Source organism: Rana temporaria, chromosome 3 (genome assembly GCF_905171775.1).
Source record: "Rana temporaria chromosome 3, aRanTem1.1, whole genome shotgun sequence".
Lineage (NCBI taxonomy): Eukaryota > Metazoa > Chordata > Amphibia > Anura > Ranidae > Rana > Rana temporaria.
Window position 1 is genome coordinate 468,226,638 of NC_053491.1, and position 22,582 is coordinate 468,249,219.

Sequence of the window (22,582 nt, forward strand, 5' to 3'; positions counted from 1 at the left end):
GCATCATTTTAAGGTCATCCATGATCGGTCCCTTTTTGACAATGTCATGAAGGGGAGGGGCTTAGTCATTATCACATAAAGCGCAGGCATGCAAAGGTTTGAGAAACCTGATGTAACTGTCAAGCAACTAGGAACTTTGAATAACAATATCATAAAAAAATTGAGTCCCCCCCCCCCCCCCAAGGAAATAACAACCCCCAGGATCAGTGCCAGTTTCTGGGTCACAGCGTGGCTCTCTGGTTGGTGCAGATACAGCGTGACTCTCTGGTTGGTGCGGGTACAGCGTGGCTCTCTGGTTGGTGCGGGTACAGCGTGGCTCTCTGGTTGGTGCGGGTACAGCGTGTCTCTCTGGTGGTGCGGAAACAGCGTGGCTCTCTCTGGCTTCCCCCAGCATGAGCACAGTATTCTCTTTTTTCCTTTTGTAACCCCCTCCAGCAGAGTGCTTGCATGCTGGGGGCTTTAGCATGGTGTCTATGGACATGCTGGGGCCGCCACTCTTAAGGAACTACATTTCCCATGATGCCCCCCAGTCCCCAGAGTCTTCTGCCCCCCCCTAGAAATCAGTGCAATGATTCTCGGGGAGGAAAACAGCGGGCAGGAAGCAAGGCGGCGGCACGGCGAATCCAATTAGAGCCGCTCTCTTTCTTTTAGCTCCAGCTGACAGAGAGGGGGAGAGGGCGATCAGGAGAGATATACAGTACAGACAGCCCGTGGCTCTCCTCTCCCTGTCACAGCGCCACTGCGAGTTTTCTGGTAAAGCACTGTGACAGGGAGAGGAGAGTGTCTGTACTGTATATCTCCCCCGATCGCCCCCTCCCCCACTCTGTCAGCTGAAGCTAGAAGAAAGAGAGCGGCTCTAATTGAATTTGTCGTGCTACCGCCTTGCTTCCTGCCTGCTGTTTTCCACCCCGAGAATCATTGCACTGATTTCTAGGGGGGGGGATGCCCTCCCTTGCCCTATGGAGCGGACGACCATGTCAGCAATCTTAGCGATATCAGCAGTGGTATTGTGAACTCCGGCCGCTACCTCCAAGATCGAGTCTCCATTACACCCAGTACATACAGAGGGAGTCAGGGTGGCAGAGTAGACATCAGGTCAAATCCCAAATAGGAGGAAGCATATGAAGAGACAAGCAATCTCTCATCAAAGTAAACTTGTACCTATTGCATAAGCCCCCTGCAGCAGATATTCAATGGCTGGGTAATGTCCAGAGACAGTACATCCCCAACAGTCAGCAAGCACAAAACAATAACTGCTGCTTTCCTGTACAGATGGACCTCTGTGGAAAAACCTTGGGCAATCTTTATGGTGGTTGGATCACAAAATGGGAGCATCACACTAAAATGTTAAAATGCAAAGTACCTGTTTGCTGTGCTCAGTTCAAGAACCTGTTTACTGTGCTTAGTTCCTGCCTTCCCTGGCATGGTGGTGTTAGTGGAATCAGGCTGTATGCGTAACACACAACCTGATATCGTGTCTCTAAGGCCTCGTACAGCCGAGCGGACCTGTTTGATGAAAACGGTCCGCGGACCGTTTTCATCGGACATGTCCGCTGGGATCATTTGGTCTGATGGCTGTACACACCATCAGACCAAATTCCCCGCGGACAGACGACGCAGTGACGTGGCGGCGACGATGACGCGGCGACGTGCGCGAACCCGGAAGTTCAATGCTTCCGCGCATGCGTCGAATCACTTCGACGTCATGCGTGGGTTCTCGGGCCAGCGGACATGTCCGATGAGTCGTACTGACCATCGGACATGTCCGACGGACAGGCTTCCAGCGGACATGTTTCTTAGCATGCTAAGAAACATTTGTCTGCTGGAAACCTGTCCGCTAGGCCGGAACACTGTCCGGTCAGCCGTACACACGACGGACCAGTTTCAGCGGACATGTTCGTTCGTGTGTACGAGGCCTCATAGTAACACATTTCGTCTCAGTGATATAATGCATCTTAAGCTTAAAGGTTCACTCACCATTCATTCGATCTGCCATTCATTCGAGTCAAGAGACATCACCAAACTCTTGTGTTCTCGTCTCAGCTCCCCAGCATGACTGAGTTGCCACCGCCGCCACAGGGTCTTTTTATTATAACAAAAGATCTCACAAACTCCAGGTGATTGGCCGCAGCATGTGACCTCCTCCATAGCAAGTGATGTCACAGCATGTGACTTCCTCCATGGGAAGTCAGGACACAGCATGTGACCTCCTCCATGGGAAGTGAGCTCACAGGGTGGGGCTCCAAATGCCCATATATGGATTTGACAACACAGGATGTGACAATACATGATAACCCTTCTAACAGGGATATTTAGATACATACAATATAATACCAATACAAAAAAACAACAGCATAATACAATAATAATACAATAACCAATGAACACAGTTCCTGATGAGGGGAGCTTATCTGCAGGTGCATGCTCATGCCACCATATTTATGTTGATCAGACACTGAGGCGACAAAAACACACATCCACCAAACCGATAAAAATGCGTTTGCAGAGCGGACACATGCCCACAGGCGAATTTCTGTGCATCACACAGGGGCCCTTTCGCCGGCCGACATCCCCACTCCACAAACACCCTTCTCCAAATCAGGAAGTTTATCTCAACCAGTCTCAGACTGCCCCAGTCAGCTCTTTAGAGTGGGTTGCGGAAGTTCTAACACTGGGTGACACTATGACAATACATATTAAATACATCTCCACAACAGTGACCAGGCACTATAGCATTGTGTAAAAGACCTTGGGGCAGCCGTATACCAGTAGGCCTGCTTGCCTTATGAGAAAATACAATCACTGCCACCCACATGCCCAGCGTCTAAATGCAAGCTTGTCAAAGCTGCTGGCTCTATAACTTCTGCCTCTCCGTCTTGGTTGATTCTGCCCCTTCCGTGAATTTTCAGAATGTGATGTACCACAATGGCAGGTTCCCAGTCGCTATTTCTTTTGACCTAAAGGTCATTTCAGCTATGTGCCATCACGTGGAGGGCAATGTTGGGGCATCGTTGGGCAAGGCAGTCAGCCACAAAGTCCATGTTACTGCTGACACGTGGTCCAGAAGGCATGGTCAGGTACGATTTATTTTGTTCACAGCACATTGGGTCACTCTGCTTGTAACTCAGAAGAATGCAGGACAGGACTCAGTGCTGCAACTTGTTGTGCCGCCATGTCTCCATACAGCTAGTGGTGATGTGAGATTTGATAGCTCTACCCCCTCCTCCTCCTCCACCCCCCCTCTATGTCCTCCTCTGCTGAATTGTCCTATGAACCACAAGTACCCCCTAAGTGTTCAATGAGTCAGGCTAAAAGATGCCATGCAGTGCTTCAGCTGGTGTGTCTAGGGGACAGGAGCCACACCAAAACAGATTCTTGCAGCTTTGCAGGGGCAGGCCCAGAGGTGGTTAACATCATGCCAGCTGGAGCCAGGAATGGTGGCATGCGATAATGGCACACATCTCCTGTCCGCCCTTGGACAGGGAAAGTTGTCACATGTGCCATGACTGGCACATGTTCTACATTTTGGCAGTGCAGCATTTCTTAAACAGGTACCCAGGGTTGGAAGATCTGCTAAAGCAGGCCAGAAGAGTCTATTGCCATTTCAGGTGGTCATACACAGATAGTGCTTGGTCGGCTGAAATTCGGCAGGAATTCCACCTGCCCTGATTTGTGACATGCCCACCAGATGGAACTTGACTTGGGAAATGCTGCAGTGGCTGCACATGCAGCAGAGGGCCGTCAATGAGTACCTGTATGAGTATGGCACGACGACAGGCTCAGCTTTTTTCCCCACGCCAATGGCTTCTCATAAAGGATTCATGCACTGTACTGTCACCATTTGAGGAGGCCACAAGAATGGTGCGCCATGACAATGCATGCATCAGTGATACAATTCCTGGTAGGTTCCTCCTGGAGCAACTCTGCATGACATTATGGACAGGGCACTCAAGTCAGAGCAGCGGGAGGAAGAGGAGGACTTTCTTTCCTCTCTAAGTCCACTTTATGCAGACACCATTTCCTATGCACAAGGTTGGACCCCTTGCATCTTTTTTTTTTTTTTTTTTTTTTCACAATCAGAGTTTATTGAAGCAAAAGTATGATTTCTTTTTTATCGTTTTTGTAATAAAAAGTTTTTTTATCTTCAAAATTGTAATGACTTTCATTCTGAGAGAAGGTCTTTCAGAACATTTAAAGTCCCATCCTGTTTGATGTTTTGTTCCTGGCATAAAGGAGAGGGATCGCTATTGGTTGGCAACCTCCCTGACCACTGTTACAAGGTGAAAGTCCCAGAACTCATCCTGTCCCCACAGAGGGTGCAGAAGATGAAATCTCTTGAGGACACCCTAAAGAGGAGTTTATTTAATGCTTTTCCTGACTCTGGTAAGTTACAGTGTTGTGGGAATGTAGTTTTGAGGCTTCTGTTGGTCAAGAGAGGAGCTGTGGAGCCTAAGTAATTCTTTTTTTTTTACAATTTTGTTAGTCCTCGCCGCTCAGGACTGTCAGCTTTCACATTCCATCGGCAGTGTCTGCATTATATGGTGGATGATAATCTAGGGATGAAAACATACTGTAGATGGAGAGCTTTCCAGTTGACTATCCACTGGCTTATTGGGTTATGAGAATAGACCACTGGGCAGAAATTTCCCAGTAGGCAATTGAGCTGCTGGGCTGCCCTGCATCCAGCGTGCTTTCTGAATTGGCATTCAGTGCTGGAGGTTTTATTACTGATAATAGAAGCATCTGTCCATAGACTCCGTGGACCGTATGACATTTATCAAAATGCATGAGTCCTGGATTATCAGCAGCTATGAAGCCCCTGATGCTGATGTCGCTGATTAAAGGAGTTGTAAAGGCAAAAGGTTTTTTATCTTAATGCATTCTATGCATTAAGATAAAAAAAAACTGCTGTGTGTAGCAGCCCCCCCAGCACTCCCTAATTACTTACCTGAGCCCCATCTCTCTCCAGCGATGTCCATGATTCCCTCGGCTGTCCGGGACTCTCCTCCTGATTGGCTGGGGCACAACCTCCATGCCATTGGCTCCCACGGCAGTCAATCATAGTCAGTTAGCCAATCAGGGGAGAGAGGGGGTGGGGAATGGACACACAGAGCTGCAACTCGGCTCAGGTGCCCCCATAGTAAGCTGCTGGGCTATGGGGGCACTCGTTAGAGGGAGGGGCCAGGAGCAGCAAAGAGAGACCCAAGAAGAGGAGGATCCGGACTGCTCTGTGTAAATTCACTGCAACAGAGCAGGTAAGTATAACATGTTTGTTATTTAAAAAAAAAAAAAAGAGACTTTAAATGTTTTTGGGATGTGGAATCTCTGCAGGACTTCTAGACTGCTTAGTGTTGTGGGTGTAGATTTTATCTGGAAGATTTTTTTTTGGTGTAGGTTTCATGGACAAAATTAACATCCAAAGACCAATATTTCTGCTGTTTGACAGGTGCATATAATTGCTGACAGCAAGGCCAATTCTTGCATCCATCAAGAGTACCTCTATAGGGTTACGGTGTGAAGGCGCCAACGACACCCAAAGACCAATTTTTCCACACCTGTTTGACAGGTGCATATAATTTCAATTTTTGACAGTGCATGTTGTTTCTATCCAAAATCTGTGGTAGAGACACCAGCATTTATTAAAAAAATCTCTGATCTTGTTCCCAGTGCACTACATTGTGGCCCCATCTTACAGACTGACTCCGCAAGCTATTGATAATAAAATAAAGAAAGCTTGCATTAAAATAGTTTTGGCTTTATAAATGCAATTATTGCTGCAGCAGCTTCTATACATGGTACAGATGTGCCCCTTTACAGGTAGACTAAGGGGACCCCCCCCCCCCCCCAGGGACTATATTGAAAGGAATTTTTCCATTTTTATTATTTTACTTTAGGCTTCAGTAAATCACTGCTCATTTAAAAATTATGTTTTTTTACAAACTTTCTTTTATTTAATAAATGTCCCCCAGGGCAGTACCCAGACCCCCATAACCATTGTATGCCCAATTACTTGCATATAAGACTTCAAAATGGTCACTTTTTTCCAGTTTGGGTCCCATAGACTTTAATATAGTTCATTATTAAGTTCTGAACTGTCACAGTGTTCGAAAGTTCTGGCGCGAACCGAGCAGGGGGTCGTTCAACCCATCCCTACTAAAGTCATTCTGCTTCCTTTTTTTTACTTGTGGTCAAAGACTCTATAAGTGTGCCAGTTTCTGCTGCTCTTTCATCTTTGATACCTTATGCCCATAATTTTTCTATTTATTGTAATAATTTCATGTATATCTACTGTATGTTATGACTTGTTAATTTGTCAATGGCAAAATATTAAGTAAAGAAATATTTGCTTACTGCACAATAGTTTGGTGTCTGCATTGTACAGTGAGAAATGTCTGAACCCAGAGTGTCAGAGGGGTCGGGAGACTGTCAAGGTCAGGGAAACCTACTGGGGTCAAATTAGGGGCAGACTGACAACTCATGGGGCCCCCGGGCAATAGGAGATTATGGGGCCCCCCAGCAAGCTGCATGCTGTGGGGGCACTCGATAGGAGGGAGGGGCCAGGAGCAGCGAAGAGGGACCAGAGAAGAGGAGGATCCTGGCTGCTTTGTGCAATACCAACTGCACAGATGAGGTAAGTATGACATGCTTGTTATTTAAAAATAAATAAAAAAACAAGATTTTACAATCCCTTTAATTAAAACCAGCAACTGTTGAGACAACACCTTGGTCAGGTCTATGTACAGTGTAATGTACAGAGTATGTGGGTCAGGAGTAAGTAACAAACAAAACATCATAATGGCCCAGATTCACAGCCGCTGGCGCACATTTATGCCGCCATAGCGTATCTCCTTTACGCTACGCCGACGCAACGCAGAGAATTCACAAAGCACTTGCTCCCAAAACTGCGCTGGGTTTCCAAGGCGCAAGTCGGCGTAAGTGGAAGTGGGCGTGAGCCATGCAAATGAGACGTGACCCCATGGAAATGATGGGCCGAGCGCCAGATAGATACGTATAACGAACGGCGCATGCCCCATCCCGTGGGCGCATCCCAGTGTGCATGCTCACAATCACGTCGGAACAACTGCCTAAGATACGCCGGATCACTGCCTACGGCGTGAACGTAACCTACACCTAGTCATATTCACGTCCAACGTAAAATACGTAAAAACCGCGGGCTTGAGTTCCCTGGTGCAGACCTTTGCATGGATGCTGCTGAGTTACACCTCCTTTATGGGGCATAACTTTAGGCCGGATGTACAACTTACGCGCACCAGTCGTAACCTGCGTCGGGCGCATGTACGATCGTGAATCGGCGTATCTCCCTCATTTGCATATTTAAATAGAAAATCAATGGGAGCGCCAAATGCGTCCAGCGTAAATATGCGCCCACTCTACGCCGGCAAGTAACGTCGGTCGGATGAAGCCTGTTTTTAGGCGTATCTTAGTTTGTGGGTACGGTGCACAGATACGACGGCGCATATTTGCACTTACGCGGCGTATCTCGAGATACGTCAGCGCAAGTGCTTTGTGAATCCGGGCCACACAGTATACAGAGATAGTATACAGAGATAGTATACAGACACAGACACACAGGGCCATATTCTCAAAAAATATCCGCCTGCTGCGCTTAGGGCACTTACACTCCGCTGTCCCAACTTACTGGAGCAGGTGTTGTATTCCCCAAACACTTGCTCCATAAGTTGGGACAGCGGAGTGTAAGTGTCCCGGCGTAGCCTGGCGGATCTCCAAGGGGGCGTCTTCTATTCAAATGAAGCGCGCCCCCGATGCGAAAGAACTGGGCATGTGCCGGGCTGCAAAAAGCCCAGTGCGCATGCTCCAGTTCTCGGCGGAAAACGTCAATGACGCCGACGTGTGCGTCATTGACGTAAAGTCGTATTCAAGAACGACTTACGTAAACGACGTACCCGACGAAAAAACACGACGGGGACCCAACGCCATCCGTAACATGGCCTACGCGAGACTTGAGGAAATTTAATCCTCCATATAGCAGGACTAAATTTCCGCTTACGCAAACGACGTTAGCGACGGTTACGCGACGCGAACTCGTTCGGGAATCGGCGTAGAAGGATCATTTGCATATGCAAATGACTCCTTCATGTAAATGCCATCTAGCGGCGGCGGGCGTCATTGCATTTAAGATCCGCCAGTGTAAGTGACTTACAGATGGCGGATCTTGGGCCAGATTCACGTAGCTCAGCGGATCTATAGATCCGCTCGTTCTACGTGAATTAAGATCCGCTCCCGCAAGTTTAGGAGGCAAGTGGCTAATTCACAAACCACTTACCTCCAAACTTGCGACGGCGGATCCTAAATCCCCCAGCGGAATTCAAATTCCGCGGCTAGGGGAGTGTCATATTTAAATCAGGCGCGCTCCCGCGCCGATTTAAATACGCATGCGTCGTCCGGGGAATTTCCCGGCGTGCATTGCTCCCACTGACGTCAATAGGACGTCAGTGGTTTCGATGCGTACGCAAACTACGTAGTTCCGTATTCGAGAACGACTTACGGAAACTACGTAAAAAAATACAAATCGACGCGGGAACGACGGCCATACTTAACAATACTTACCCCTGCTTTTAGCATGGGTAAGTATACGACGGGTACCGCGCTACGGAAACGACGTAAGAACACAGCGTCGGGTCCGCGTACGTTCGTGAATTTCGCGTATCTCGCTGATTTACATATTATTCAGTGTAAATCAGCGGGAACGCCCCCGGCGCCATTTTTAATTCAAAAAAAAGATCCGACAGTGTAACACAGTGTGACACTGTCGGATCTCAGCCCTATCTATGCGTATCTGATTCTATGAATCAGGTGCATAGATAGGACTAGAAAAAATCCGAGATACGATGGTGTATCTGAGATACACCGTCGTATCTGCTTCGTGAATCTGGGCCCTTAAGTGTATCTATGCAAAAATGATTCTGAGAATCAGGAGCATAGATACACTGGCCAAAAAAGGGAGTTACGATGGAGTATCTGACTTACTCCATCGTAACTTCACTGAGAATATGGCCCATTGTATACAAACACAATATACAAACACGAACATACACACAGTATACAAACATGGACACACACAGTATACAGACACAGATACACACGTATACAGAGATATACGGACACACACACAGTATACAGACATAATATACAGACACACACAGTATACAAACACGGACACACACACACACAGTATACAGATTCAATATACAGACACGGACACAGTATGCAGACACAGTATACACACAGACAAACACACAGTATACAAACCCAGTATACAGACACAATATACAAACACGGACACACACACACAGTATACAGACACAATATACAAACACGGACACACACACAGTATACAGACACAATATACAAACACGGACACACACACAGTATACAGACACAATATACAAACACGGACACACAGTATACAGACACGGACACACACACAATATACAGACACATTATACAAACACGGACACACAGTATACAGACACGGACACACACAGTATACAGACACAGTATACAAACCCAGTATACAGACACAATATACAGGCACGGACACAGTATACAGACACAATATACAAACACGGACACACAGTATACAGACACGGACACACGCAGTATACAGCCACAATATAAAAACACGGACACACACAGTATACAGACACACAGTATACTGACACACACACTCACACAGTATACAGACACACACACACACAGACACAGTAAGCATATACATACACACACACACACAGTATACACACTTTTCATCTAGAAATCAGCCTAATTGAACACACTGCTGCTGCCCCCATCTCCTGGCATGCTGGGACTTGTACTTCCCCAGCAGTATACAGACACATTCAGTGGTAATACAGGAGAGGAGGCTTAGCCTGTGTTTTGGTGGGCAGGTAAACTGTAGGGACTGAGATGTAGCAGAGATTTGGGCAGAAGTTCAGAACATGCTTCCTCCAGGAGAAGTGCACTTCTCACACACAGAAAAACGATCTAACAGCCTCAGAGACAGAAGCTCTGCTAGAGTAAACACAACCTCCCCCTCACCAGAGAAAGCACTGATAAAATGACATTTAACTTACCTTGCATCAGCCTGAAGTCCATCCCACACTCCATGCTGTGTCCCTGCCTCCCTCTCCTCTCCTCTCCTCCAGCTGTCGGCAATCTCCTGCTCTGTATTCAAAGAAGATGCGCGGGGGAAGGGGGGCGTGTACACCATTTTCACATTGGCTGAGGAGGTAGTGGAGGGGTGGAGCAGCTATTGCCTCCGAAATCTCACTTCAAAATGATGTCGGTGTCAAACAATTCAGGGACAAATGAAAAAATACACAGATTTTTACAATCTGTCCCTGATTTTTCTAAGGCTGGCAACCCTGATGGGGCCCCCTAGTGGCATGGGGCCCTCGGTCACTGCCCGAATGACCGAATGGTCAGTCCGCCCCTGGGTCAAATATCTTCAAGTGGTCCCAGAGAAGGTAACGCTGCTCCAGGTGATTGCAATCCTATGGATCAAAAAACCCTGGCTCGCCACCAAAGTAAGGAAAAATAAATATATACGATGGTGGAGTGCAGCCGTATCTTTCTTTTTATCTTCAAGTGACCCTCACGGGGTAGTGCTACACATGTATTATTATTTTCATAATCCAAGTATACAAAAATGGTAAAAGTTCAACATTCACTTTCATTGAGAATCCATTTATTGTTGCATCAGCCAAAAAAAATTGCTGGAAGAATTGTCACAGCTGTTTCAGATTTAGATCTTAAGAGCCGGTTCACACAGGGGCGAACTATCAGGCGGCTGACAAGTGGCGGTCCGCAGTAGTCAATGGAACCGTTCTAATAGGAGCGACGCAAGTCGCTCCGACTTAGAAAAAGGTTCTTGTACTACTTTGGGGGCGACTCGGAACAACTTGCATTGAATTCAATACAGAAGTCATTTTGCAAGTTGCCTCTCAAGTCGCCTTGAGATCGCCTTGCCGAGTCACCCCCAAAGTCGTGCCGCCTGTGTGTGAACTGGCTCTAATGGTTTTTTTCACTTTGCAGCCAAACTGCTAGATAGGTGCTAGGAATATGATTAGATAAATGTAGTTTTTTCAGCGGACAGCGGCCTGAAGTCTGCTCTCCGCTGACATCACTGCCATCAGTCGAGGCAGCGCATCATCCCCGACATCCGAAGTCTGGATCTGTCAGCTGCCTTGACGGATGGCAGTCTCAGCGGCTCTACAGCTCTGCGCTCCAATTAATGTGGAGGAACAGAGAGGAGAGCTGCTGACTGACAGTCAGCAGCTCTCCTCCCGGGGATCTGTGCCACCGAAGAGAACCGAGCCATCGGCGGTGTTCAGTGGCTCAGTTCTCTGCTTTATTCTCATCCTATGGATGTAGTATGGACTATCATATTTGAATTTGGATTTACCATGTTCTTGAAAGAAGTTTAATGAATTTTTATTTATGACTTTGTGCTCATCCTTTATGAATTTATAGATATTTATTTATTTTAGTGCTGCACTAGTCTATATGCTTATGAATTTTACACCTTTTGATATAATTTGATATAATGACCTTGAGTGCTTAGCTGCTTATTTAGTTAGGGATTTCTCTTTCCTTGCGCTGATTGACCACCATATATTTTGATTTACCAGCTTTACTATCTCAGAAAATCACACATGTATGTGCAACAGCTATCAGAATCTGTTGTGATCCTTTCTGCACACTTGTGAGTATTTTTTTTAGGGTAAAAATAGAAACGTATCTTCAACAGTGAAAAATGCGGGGAGTATGTGATCCTCAGATTGCCCCACAGAGAAATTATCAATTTGAGATGCAGTTGTTTTATTGTTGGATTTTGCATAAGGTAATATACAGTAAGTGAATGGACATACCTTCCAGCCAACGACATTTTTTCTCCTTGAATGATTCTTTCACAAGGTTTTGTACAGAACAGTTTGATCGCATTTAGCCCAGTGTCATCTCCATTTCCTTGAGGTCCCTCATTCTTAAAAGGAAATAACAGTTTTATGAAAATATATTTTCATTTAGTGCTTGGAGATTGACTTTTAAAATGATATAAAGATTGCTAATGTAGCTCTCATTTGTGGGGGGCGGATTTATGAGAAATGACCGTCCCCAAACAGGATAGTGCGCTAAATCTGTAGGTAAATAATAGAATCAGATACTTCGCTAAGTGGATGAGTTTGTTTTAATAATAACATTGGCAGTGCCTCCACCCAGGACAGGGCCTGGCAATAATAAAATTAAAGTTCTGGCCCCCCGCCTCAATCCCTGGTGGAGTGGTATTATCATGCCTTTGGCCTACAAGGAAATACAGTAATATCTTTTGGACTTGTAATTCAAATATTGTCCACTAGATGTCACTCTTAAAGGACTGTTGATGGGCAGTGTTCTATGGTAATGCACATTTCCTGTCGTGTTATTGAAAACTGTCTTTACTTCCTGTCACCACTCTTTTATCTTTTCCACTGGACAGTCCACATGGAGTGAGCTAAGCCTGCACCACATGTTTCCTATGTCCTGATCTCCTAAGACAGCATCGCTGGTATGATAAAGACTGTTTATTTAGGATGCAAGGTTTAAAGGGGTTGTAAAGGTTTGTTTTTTATTTTCTAAATAGGTTCCTTTAAGCTAGTGCACTGTTGGTTCACTTACCTTTTTCTTTAATTTCCCTTCTAAATGTTTTTTTTTCTTTGTCTGAATTTCTCACTTCCTGTTTCTCTTCAGTACGCTTTCCACCATCATCCGAGCAGTGGAAAGTCAGTCAGAACAGCTTACTGAACAGCTTACTGAGAAGGAACAGGAAGTGAGAAATTTAGACAAAGAAAACAAAGAAAAAAAAACTATTTGAGGGGAAATGGAAGGAAAAGGTAAGTGAACCAACAATGCACTAGCTTAAATGAACCTATTTAGAAAATAAAAAACAAACCTTTACAACCCCTTTAACTACTTCCATACCAGGCACATACCCACCTTCCCGCCCAAGCCAATTTTCAGCTTTCAGCACTGTCGCACTTTGAATGGCAATTGCGCGGTCGTGCGACGTGGCTCCCAAACAAAATTGGCGTCCTTTTTCCCCCACAAATAGAGCTTTCTTTTGGTGGTATTTGATCACCTCTGCGATTTTTTTTTTTTGCGCAACAACTAAAAAAAGACTGAAAATTTTGAAAAAAAATTACGTTTTTATTTTTTTCTGTAAATTTTTTTGTAAATTAGTTTTCTCTTTCAATTACGGGCACTGATATGGTGGCACTGATGGGCACCGATGAGATGCCACTGATGGACATCGATGAGGTAGTACTGACGGGCACAGATGAGGTGGCACTGATTGGCGGCGCTGGTATGCGGCACTGATGGGCACACATAGGCGGCACTGCTGGGCACACATAGGCGGCACTGCTGGGCACACATAGGCGGCACTGATTGGCACACATAGGCGGCACTGATGGGCACACATAGGCAGCACTGATGGACACTCATGGGCGGCACTGGGCACTCATGGGCGGCACAGATGGGCACTCATGGGTGGCACTTATGGGTGTCACTGATGGATACTTATGGGTGGCACAGATGGGCACTGATAGGTGGGCACTGGGCATGGATGGGCACTGTGGGGTGGCACTGATGGACACTGGGGTGGCACTGATGGACACTTGGGGTGGCACTGATGGACATTGTGGGGCAGCACTGATCTACACATTGTTGCCAGTCAGTGCCCATTTGTGGGCACTGATTGGCATCTTTTTTTTTTAAAAAAGCTTTTTTTTTTTTTTTTTTAAGACTTTTTTTTTTTCAATCTTTTTTTTTTTTTTGGCCCATCCTGGTGGTCCAGGGTGAGCTTCCCTGGTGGTCCATGTGGCGATCCGAGGGGGGGCTGCGCTGATAAACAATCAGCGCAAACCCCCCTGTCAGGAGAGCCGCCGATCGGCTCTCCTCTACTCGTGTCTGTCAGACGCGAGTAAGGAAGAGCCATCAACGGCTCTTCCTGTTTACATCGTGATCAGCCGTGATTCGACACGGCTGATCACGTGGTAAAGAGTCTCCGCCGGAGGCTCTTTACCGAGATCGGTGATGCAGGGTGTCAGACTGACACCCCGCGTCACCGATCGCCACGCTGCGCGCCCCCACGGGCGCGCGCGGCATGAAATCCTGCAGGACGTCCATGGACGTCCTGTCAGGATTTCACAACCACTTCCCAGACGTAAATCGGCCATAGGCCGGGCGGGAAGTGGTTAAGCTGTATGTTGAGCTACATATACACCAGGGGCAAACTGGTAGCGAGAACAGAACAGGTATCATACTAACTTCATCACTGCCTGTCATTCAGCAAGTAATTGCTGAGCAAACAGCACCATGCAAATCAGCGCTTGGAATATATGAAAAACTTATAATCATACCCAGGGGTCAAGTCCTGGGGAAAAAAAGTGTAGGAACTCCCACCCAAGATCCACTCCCCCACCAAAGAAAAAAAAAAATATGATACGCTCATATGCATAATTACTAAACCGCATGTTTTTTTTTTCGATCCAATGTACCTAAGTAACAGACGCTTTCTGTATATGGATTCATCGGGTAGTGTGCAGGTATTCCGTCACTTCCTCAATGCCGCAATGTCTCCTGGGAGCTTTTGTCATTGTTCCCAGGAGACATTGCGGCATCAAGGAAGTGACGGAATACCCGCACACTACCCGATGAATCCATATACAGGAAGCGGCCAGGAACATTAAGGATTACTAAGGTTCGCCTGCCCCTGACAGTGACTCGAGCTGGGCATCGCCGCTTAGTGAAAGATTGGCTTGGGTGGCTCGGCTGCTGCTCTAGTCCTGCAAAGGGAACTGAGTTCCTGCTGTAAAAAAAGTGCAGGAACTCCGTTCCCACGCGTTCCCGCAGGACTTGAGCCCTGATCATACCCACCTCCTCTCACAGGTGACCACTTCACCCTGGCTAATCCACCAGCTCAAGATGAGGAAGGAGGAGGAGCAGAGACAACAGCTCTGAAATTCGTCCTTCTCCAGCCCTGTGGTAATTGACTGACTTCACTGCCACCACCTACTGTCCACTGACTGTCTACCACTACATGCTTGTGCTGAAACTGCTTGCCACACTGACTAGGTGCTTCCTTCTGCCAAACAGTGCCTCCTGCCCCCCCAAACCAGACCAAGAGCTAATACCAAGCCCTTTTTACCCCAATTATCGTACACAGACAAGATGTGAGATAAAATCCAAAGGAATGATTGTTTATTGAAACTCAGACACATACTTTATACCCCACAGGAGGATATTCCCCTCCCGATCATATTACCCTAATAATACAAACTGTAAACAGGAATATAATTAACATAGCTAAGGGACAGCCAAACTATACTATAAACATTAAAGGGGTTGTAAAGACAGAAGGCTTTTGATCTTAATGCATTCTATGTGTAGCAAGGTGCCACTTTTGATATGGATAAAAGACTGCCGTTTGCAGATAAAGAAGGCACTCGGCTCCCTCCGGTGGCCAGTTATCATAGCCATCTCCTGTTGGTTTTACCCTGGTACAGCAATGAATGCTGGGAATTGAAGTGCAGGGAGAAAAAGACTCCATTGTCCTGGTCAGTGGACAGACTACAATGTGCAGAGTGCAACTGTGCAATTCCAAAATACTTTGTGCCCCGCACAGCCTGCTGGGGGAAGGAATTTAAGGAGGACGACGTCCTTGGCTCGCTCTCTCTGGACCGCCTCTCCATGCAAGAAGGAGGTCTGTGTTGAGGCTTGTCTCCTGGAGCCTGGGCCTGAGAAGCCTGGGCCTATACTCACCTATGCGGATCGCCCCATCCTGTAAGGGGGATTCCTGGTGGAGTGACTGGACCGTGTCCAAGAGCAGCTGGTGACCTGTTCAATCAGCAGTGTGTGACGGCCGCGTGGAAGACCAGGAAGTGTCGGTAATGGGAAGGACCGAGTATCGGAGTTTTCGCTGGCAGGGCAGTGCTGAAGGGCCAGGCCTGGTTGGGTGAGATGGGCACCTGCCCAAAAATCTTTGGATTACAAATTACTCATTGCGTGCCAGCGCACGCTAGCGAAGATACCCACGAACTGTTGAGAACGATCGTATCAAGGTTTGGTCTGATCAACCAAACCTTCCTAGGGAGACATGTTTTAAAGACTGTCTGTTAGGAAGAGTCAGTTGCTGATATACATATACTCTTGTAGCGCCTGGCTATTTTCAGTGCTATTGGAAATTTAGGGGAAAGTTCAGAGAAATAGTTGGCTCTGAACTAGTTTAATTATTTAAATTAGGGTCTCTGCTCTAGCTTGGCTGTGCTGTGTGCTATCCTTTTGTCTGGGGACTCCCGTCACCCCCGGAAGGCAGCACCTCGCTGTGCATGCTGGGGAGGGGTATTTAGGGGCAGACGCCATTCTCTCAAGGTTCTCTTCCTCGTGTGGCGCCCACCATTGGGGTAGCCATTCCACGATACCCCCGCAAACGGTCCTCCAGGCCGGGGTGTGTGTGTCGCAGTGTTCCTGGTTCTGGGACCACAATGGCCCAGAGCAATTGATCTGCTGTGTGGACCCAGTGATCGACTGGGTCCCTAATCTAAAGGGGGTCCTGAGCTGTCAGTCCAAAGTGGAGGAAGCTGACCTATGAGGAGTCTGTCTGAAGGATACCAAGCATGAGGCTGGTGTTCCAGGAGAGGCCTGTCCATTCATCGGAGGACAACCTTGGTTCTGAGAGGCTGGATGTTGGTCGCCTGTCAGTTGCTAATTTGACCAAAACTACCTGAAGGAGATCCGGGTGCTGAATCTACTGAAAGGGGATTCCGGACCATAATTGTCTCCAACCTTTAGGAGGGTCTGTGGCAGAGACTTAATCCTAAGTTCGAGTGACACTCCGGCTGCCAGGCTGGTGAGAGAGGCCTGTCCAGATGCACTATACCCACTCCGGCTGGAGTGGCGATGTAAAGTTGTCGTTGGAAGCAGGACTGTTTCCCTATCCAGTTACACCTGAATTTGCTATCTTCCATTCTGCTATCCCTTCACCTCTCCACTATTCATTGTTTTTACCCGGCTGGGTAATAAAAGCACATTCCCTTTACTACAGCTCTCATCAAGTACCCTAGATGGCAGAGATACAGAGGTAACGTGCCACCTAAAACAAATCAGCAGCTCCTTCGGGGGTAGTGCTACACTCCTTTATCTAAAGTATTTGGTTATATTGAGTTGAACAGTGTTGCTGTTAGTGAGAGCTGGGTGAGGCCTGGTGAAGAGGTGCTTCAGTATAAAGCCTTGTACACACGATCAGTCCATCCGATGAGAACAGTCTGATGGACCGTTGTCATAGGTTAACCGATGAAGCTGACTGATGGTCCGTCGGGCCTACACACTGTGAACACCTCTGAGCATCACTAGGTTGTAGACAGCGTTGTCACACAATTAAAGGCCTTTCAAAAGCTAGCCTTATTTAACATATGAACAGTCTTTACAGAGAGAGATGAATCACACATGAAAACACCTGTTACCTCTAACCCACAGCATTAAATTAGCAGGGAGAATTAAACTGGAGCATATATAGGCAATTGCATCACACACACCATCAGTTAAAAAAACGATCGTGTCAGAACGCGGTGATGTAAAACACAATGACGTGCTGAAAAAAACGAAGTTCAATGCTTCCAAGTATGCGTCGACTTGATTCTGAGCATGCGTGGATTTTTAACCGATGGTTGTGCCTACTAACGATCGGTTTTGACCTATCGGTCAGGAATCTATCAATTAATTTTAAAGCAAGTTGGCTTTTCTTTAACCGATGGTTAAATAACCTATGGGGCCCACACACGATCGGTTTTGACCGATGAAAACGGTCCATCAGACCGTTGTCCTCTGGTTAACCTATCGTGTGTACGAGGCCTTAGACATACCTTACTGAAGGAATCCCTTTGCTGTGTGCTTACACAGGTCTGTCTTAAAGGGTCACTAAAGGATTTTTTTTTTTTTAGCTAAATAGCTTCCTTTACCTTACTGCATTCCTGGTTTCATGTCCTCATTGTTCATTTTTGCTTTGATGTTGCTGTAATCCTTCTCTGTTCTGAACACTTCCTGGTTGTCTGTTTCCGGATGACCACAGTACTGGGAGATTCTAGTTTCATTTTCCAAACCATCACTGCTCTATGGCTCTGTCTAGCACAGAGGCAGGTTAACATGCAAAAACGAAACTAGAGGTACATTATATGATTGATTTTTATCTATTTTTAATCATTTTTAAAAGGAATCAGTTAACTATTATGTCTCCATACCCTGTAAACAGTCATTTCAGCAAAACAAATGTTTTCCTTTACAACTCCTTTAAGTGCTATAATCAAACCTGTATTTATTTATTATAACCATTGACTCTAAGGCCGCGTACACACGTCGTTCCAAACCGAAGAGAATGGTTCGACGGGCCATTTCCATCGGTTCACCGCAGAAGTGGCCTGATGGTCTGATGTGTGTACACACCATCGTTCCAAAAACCGATCGGGTCAGAACGCGGTGACGTCAAACACACGACGTGCTGAATAAAACGAAGTTCAATGCTTCCAAGCATGCGTCGACTTGATTCTGATGCTTTTCTGTACTATCCATCGGTTTGGACCGATCGGTCAGCGGTCCATCGGTTCGATTTTGAAGCAAGTTTTAAAATTTTTGACCGAAGGAAAACAGACCGATGGCCCATATACACGGTCGGTTTGGACCGATGAAACTGAACCTCGGTCCATTCTTATCGGGCCCTGTAAGCAGTCCACTAACCGTTTTACTTTGTTCTTTTACTTTAATTGCTTACCAAGTAAAGTTTCCTTGGTTAAGTTTAAACCTGTGTGCTGTCTATCTATTATCCCGTGGGACTAGTACAATACAAGGTAACAGTTTATTTCCAAATTTTACTGTGATGTGATAGAATTGTGTTTCCTAACAGCCAGTGGGATCCACAATCCTTACCAATACCAGTTGGGAGGGTTCGAGACAGTTTAAGGGGTTGATAGCCAAAGTACAGATACCAAAACAAACCAGCAGCTCCTTAGGGGGTAGTGCTACATATGCATTAAGATAAAAAACCTTCTGTGTGCAGCAGCCCCCCCAGCATCTCCTAATACTTACCTGAGCCACATCTCTCTCCAGTGATGCCCACGAGTGCCTCAGCCATCCGGGACTCTCCTCCTGATTGGCTGGGACACAGCAGCGGCGCCATTGGCTCCTGCTGCTGTCAATTAAAGTCAGTTAGCCAATCAGGAGAGAGAGGGGGCAGGGTCCGAACAGATGCTCTGTGTCTTAACCAGTTCCCGACCCCCGCATGTACATATACGTCCACAATATGGCACGTACAGGCACATGGGCGTACAGGTACGTCCTCGCCTATTAGCGGGTGGGGGGTCCGATCGGGACCCCCCCCGCTACATGCGGAGGTCGGGTCCGCTCGGGGAGCGATCCGGGACCACGGCGCGGCTATTTGTTTATAGCCGCTCCGTCGCGATCGCTCCCAGGAGCTGAAGAACGGGGAGAGCCGTGTGTAAACACGGCTTCCCCGTGCTTCACTGTGTCGGCGCATCGATCGCGTCATTCCCTTTATAGGGAAGACACGATCGATGACGTCATTCCTACAGCCACACCCCCCAACAGTTGTAAACACATACTAGGTGCACCCTAACTCCTACAGCGCCACCTGTGGTTAACTCCCAAACTGCAACTGTCATTTTCACAATAAAGAATGCAATTTAAATGCATTTTTTGCTGTGAAAATGACAATGGTCCCAAAAATGTGTCAAAATTGTCCGAAGTGTCCGCCATAATGTCGCAGTCACGAAAAAAATCGCTGATCGCCGCCATTAGTAGTAAAAAAAAAAAAAATTAATAAAAATGCAATAAAACTATCCCCTATTTTGTAAACGCTATAAATTTTGCGCAAACCAATCGATAAACGCTTATTGCGATTTTTTTTACTAAAAATAGGTAGAAGAATACGTATCGGCCTAAACTGAGGAAAAAAAATGTTTTTATATATGTTTTTGGGGGATATTTATTACAGCAAAAAGTAAAAAATATTGCATTTTTTTCAAAATTGTCGCTCTATTTTTGTTTATAGCGCAAAAAATAAAAACCGCAGAGGTGATCAAATACCACCAAAAGAAAGCTCTATTTGTGGGGAAAAAAGGACGCCAATTTTGTTTGGGAGCCACGTCGCACGAACGCGCAATTGTCTGTTAAAGGTACACAGTCCCGAACTGTAAAAACCCCTTGGGTCTTTAGGCAGCAATATGGTCCGGGGCTTAAGTGGTTAATGGACACAGAGAGCTGTGACTCGGGTGCCCCCATAGCATAGCAAGTTGCTTGCTGTGGGGGCACTCAACAGGAGGGAGGGGCCAGGAGAGTCGAAGATAGACCAGAGAAAAGGAGGATCTAGGCTGCTCTGTGCAAATCCAACTGCACAGAACAGGTAAGTACAAAGGCGGACTGAGCCAGGGGGCAGGGTGGTAATCACCCCCGGGCTGCTCTGATGCCTGGTAAAAAGGCCGCACTCAGGGCTGGATTAATGAGGGGCCAGACACTGTATACAGCCACTGGCCACCCCTACACAGTGCTATGCTGGCAGAGTGTATATGTGTGCCGAGTGTGTTCCATGTCAGAGACCTCTGCCCGGCCTGATAGGAGCTTCCTAGGGCAGCCCCGCTCAGCGTGAAGTCATTCAGAGGCCGGGAGCTGAGATAAAAGTGGAGGAGTGCTGCCGCTCCAACTGTTTTTTGTTTATAGTGCAAAAAATAAAAACCGCAGAGGTGATCAAATACCACTAAAAGAAAGCTCTATTTGTGGGACAAAAAGGAAATACATTTTATTTGGGTACAACGTCGCACAACCGCACAATTATCAGTTCAAGTATTGCAGTGCAGTATCGCAAAAAATGGCCTGGTCAGGAAGGAGGTAGTGATCAGGAGTATGTAACAGGCAGTCCAGCATACATGGTGCAGTGGTCAGGAGTATGTAATGTACAGTCAAGCATACAGAATGCAGTGGTAAGGAGTATGTAATGTACAGTCAAGCATACATAGTGCAGTGGTAAGGATTATGTAATGTACAGTCAAGCATACAGAATTCAGTGGTCAGGAGTATGTAATGTACAGTCAAGCATACAGAATGCAGTTGTAAGGAGTATGCAATGGGCAGTCCAGCATGCAGAATGCAGTGGTAAGGAGTATGTAATGGGCAGTCAAGCATACAGAATGCAGTGGTAAGGAGTATGTAATGGGCAGTCCAGCATACAGAATGCAGTGGTCAGGAGTATGTAATGGGCAGTCCAGCATACAGAATGCAGTGGTAAGGAGTATGTAATGGGCAGTCCAGCATACAGAATGCAGTGGTAAGGAGTATGTAATGGGCAGTCCAGCATACAGAATGCAGTGGTAAGGAGTATGTAATGGGCAGTCCAGCATGCAGAATGCAGTGGTAAGGAGTATGTAATGGGCAGTCCAGCATGCCGAATGCAGTAGTAAGGAGTATGTAATGGGCAGTCCAGCATACAGAATGCAGTGGTAAGGAGTATGTAATGGGCAGTCCAGCATACAGAATGCAGTGGTAAGGAGTATGTAATGGGCAGTCCAGCATACAGAATGCAGTGGTAAGGAGTATGTAATGGGCAGTCCAGCATGCAGAATGCAGTGGTAAGGAGTATGTAATGGGCAGTCCAGCATGCAGAATTCAGTGGTAAGGAGTATGTAATGGGCAGTCCAGCATACAGAATGCAGTGGTAAGGTGTATGTAATGGGCAGCCCAGCATACAGAGTTCGGTGATCAGGAGTATGTAATGGTTAAGGTTAAGGCTGGACCTTCAGATTCTGGCACAGAGTTCTCTTTCAGTCAAATAAAAAAATTTGGGGATTACTTACCTTCAAAGCAAAGCCAGTTGCTACGGTTCCAGGTGGGCAGTTTTCTAGGTCTCCCCACACACCCCAAGGACCACCGTTGTTTACAGAAATCTCTTGGTTGTGGGTGAGCGTGGCGTGGAGGAGGGTGAAGGTGACAATCCAGCTCAGCAGCATCTTCCTCGCCATGGTTCCTCAGCGTAGACCAGAAATTATGGGACTAGTCTACCAAGTTACCAGATTTATAGCACCGTACAATGTCAGCCAAAGGACGTTGGTTGGGACACCAAAGTTATTACAGTCTTATTAAAATGTTTATTTTCCAACAGAAAATACAAACACAGATATTGTTGTTACCTGTAAAACAAGTTCTATGGGGACTGGGAGCCAGAAGTACTGCCAAAATAAAGAAAAAATATACCGTGCATCTTGGCAAAAACTGCACCTTTCTCCAAGTCTTATGCCGCGTACACACGATCGTTTTTCGGCATGAAAAAAAAAACAACGTTTTTCAGCATGTCCAAAAAACTACGGGCCAGATTCTCAAAGGCGTTACGCCGGGGCACCTTGATATGCGCGGCGTAAGTGTACAAATGCGCTGTCGTATCGGTGCGCCGTACCCACAGAACCAGGTACGCCAGAAATTAGTCTTGTTCCGATCGGCGCAACGTTTG

The 22,582-nt window shown here is 46.6% G+C and overlaps 1 protein-coding gene across 1 annotated transcript in view; it reads right to left on the reverse strand.

Moving 5' to 3' along the window:
• The window catches only part of LOC120933612 (vitelline membrane outer layer protein 1-like), a 37,571-nt gene extending 15,425 nt beyond the window's left edge, over positions 1-22,146 (reverse strand). The window contains exons 1-2 of the mRNA XM_040346911.1: positions 21,933-22,146; positions 11,913-12,025 (exon numbers count right to left, since the gene is read on the reverse strand). Of these exons, the coding sequence (XP_040202845.1) occupies positions 11,913-12,025; positions 21,933-22,097 (278 nt within the window). The 5' untranslated portion in view covers positions 22,098-22,146. The remainder of the gene's footprint in view (positions 1-11,912; positions 12,026-21,932) is intronic.
• Between the last annotated feature and the right edge of the window lie 436 nt (positions 22,147-22,582).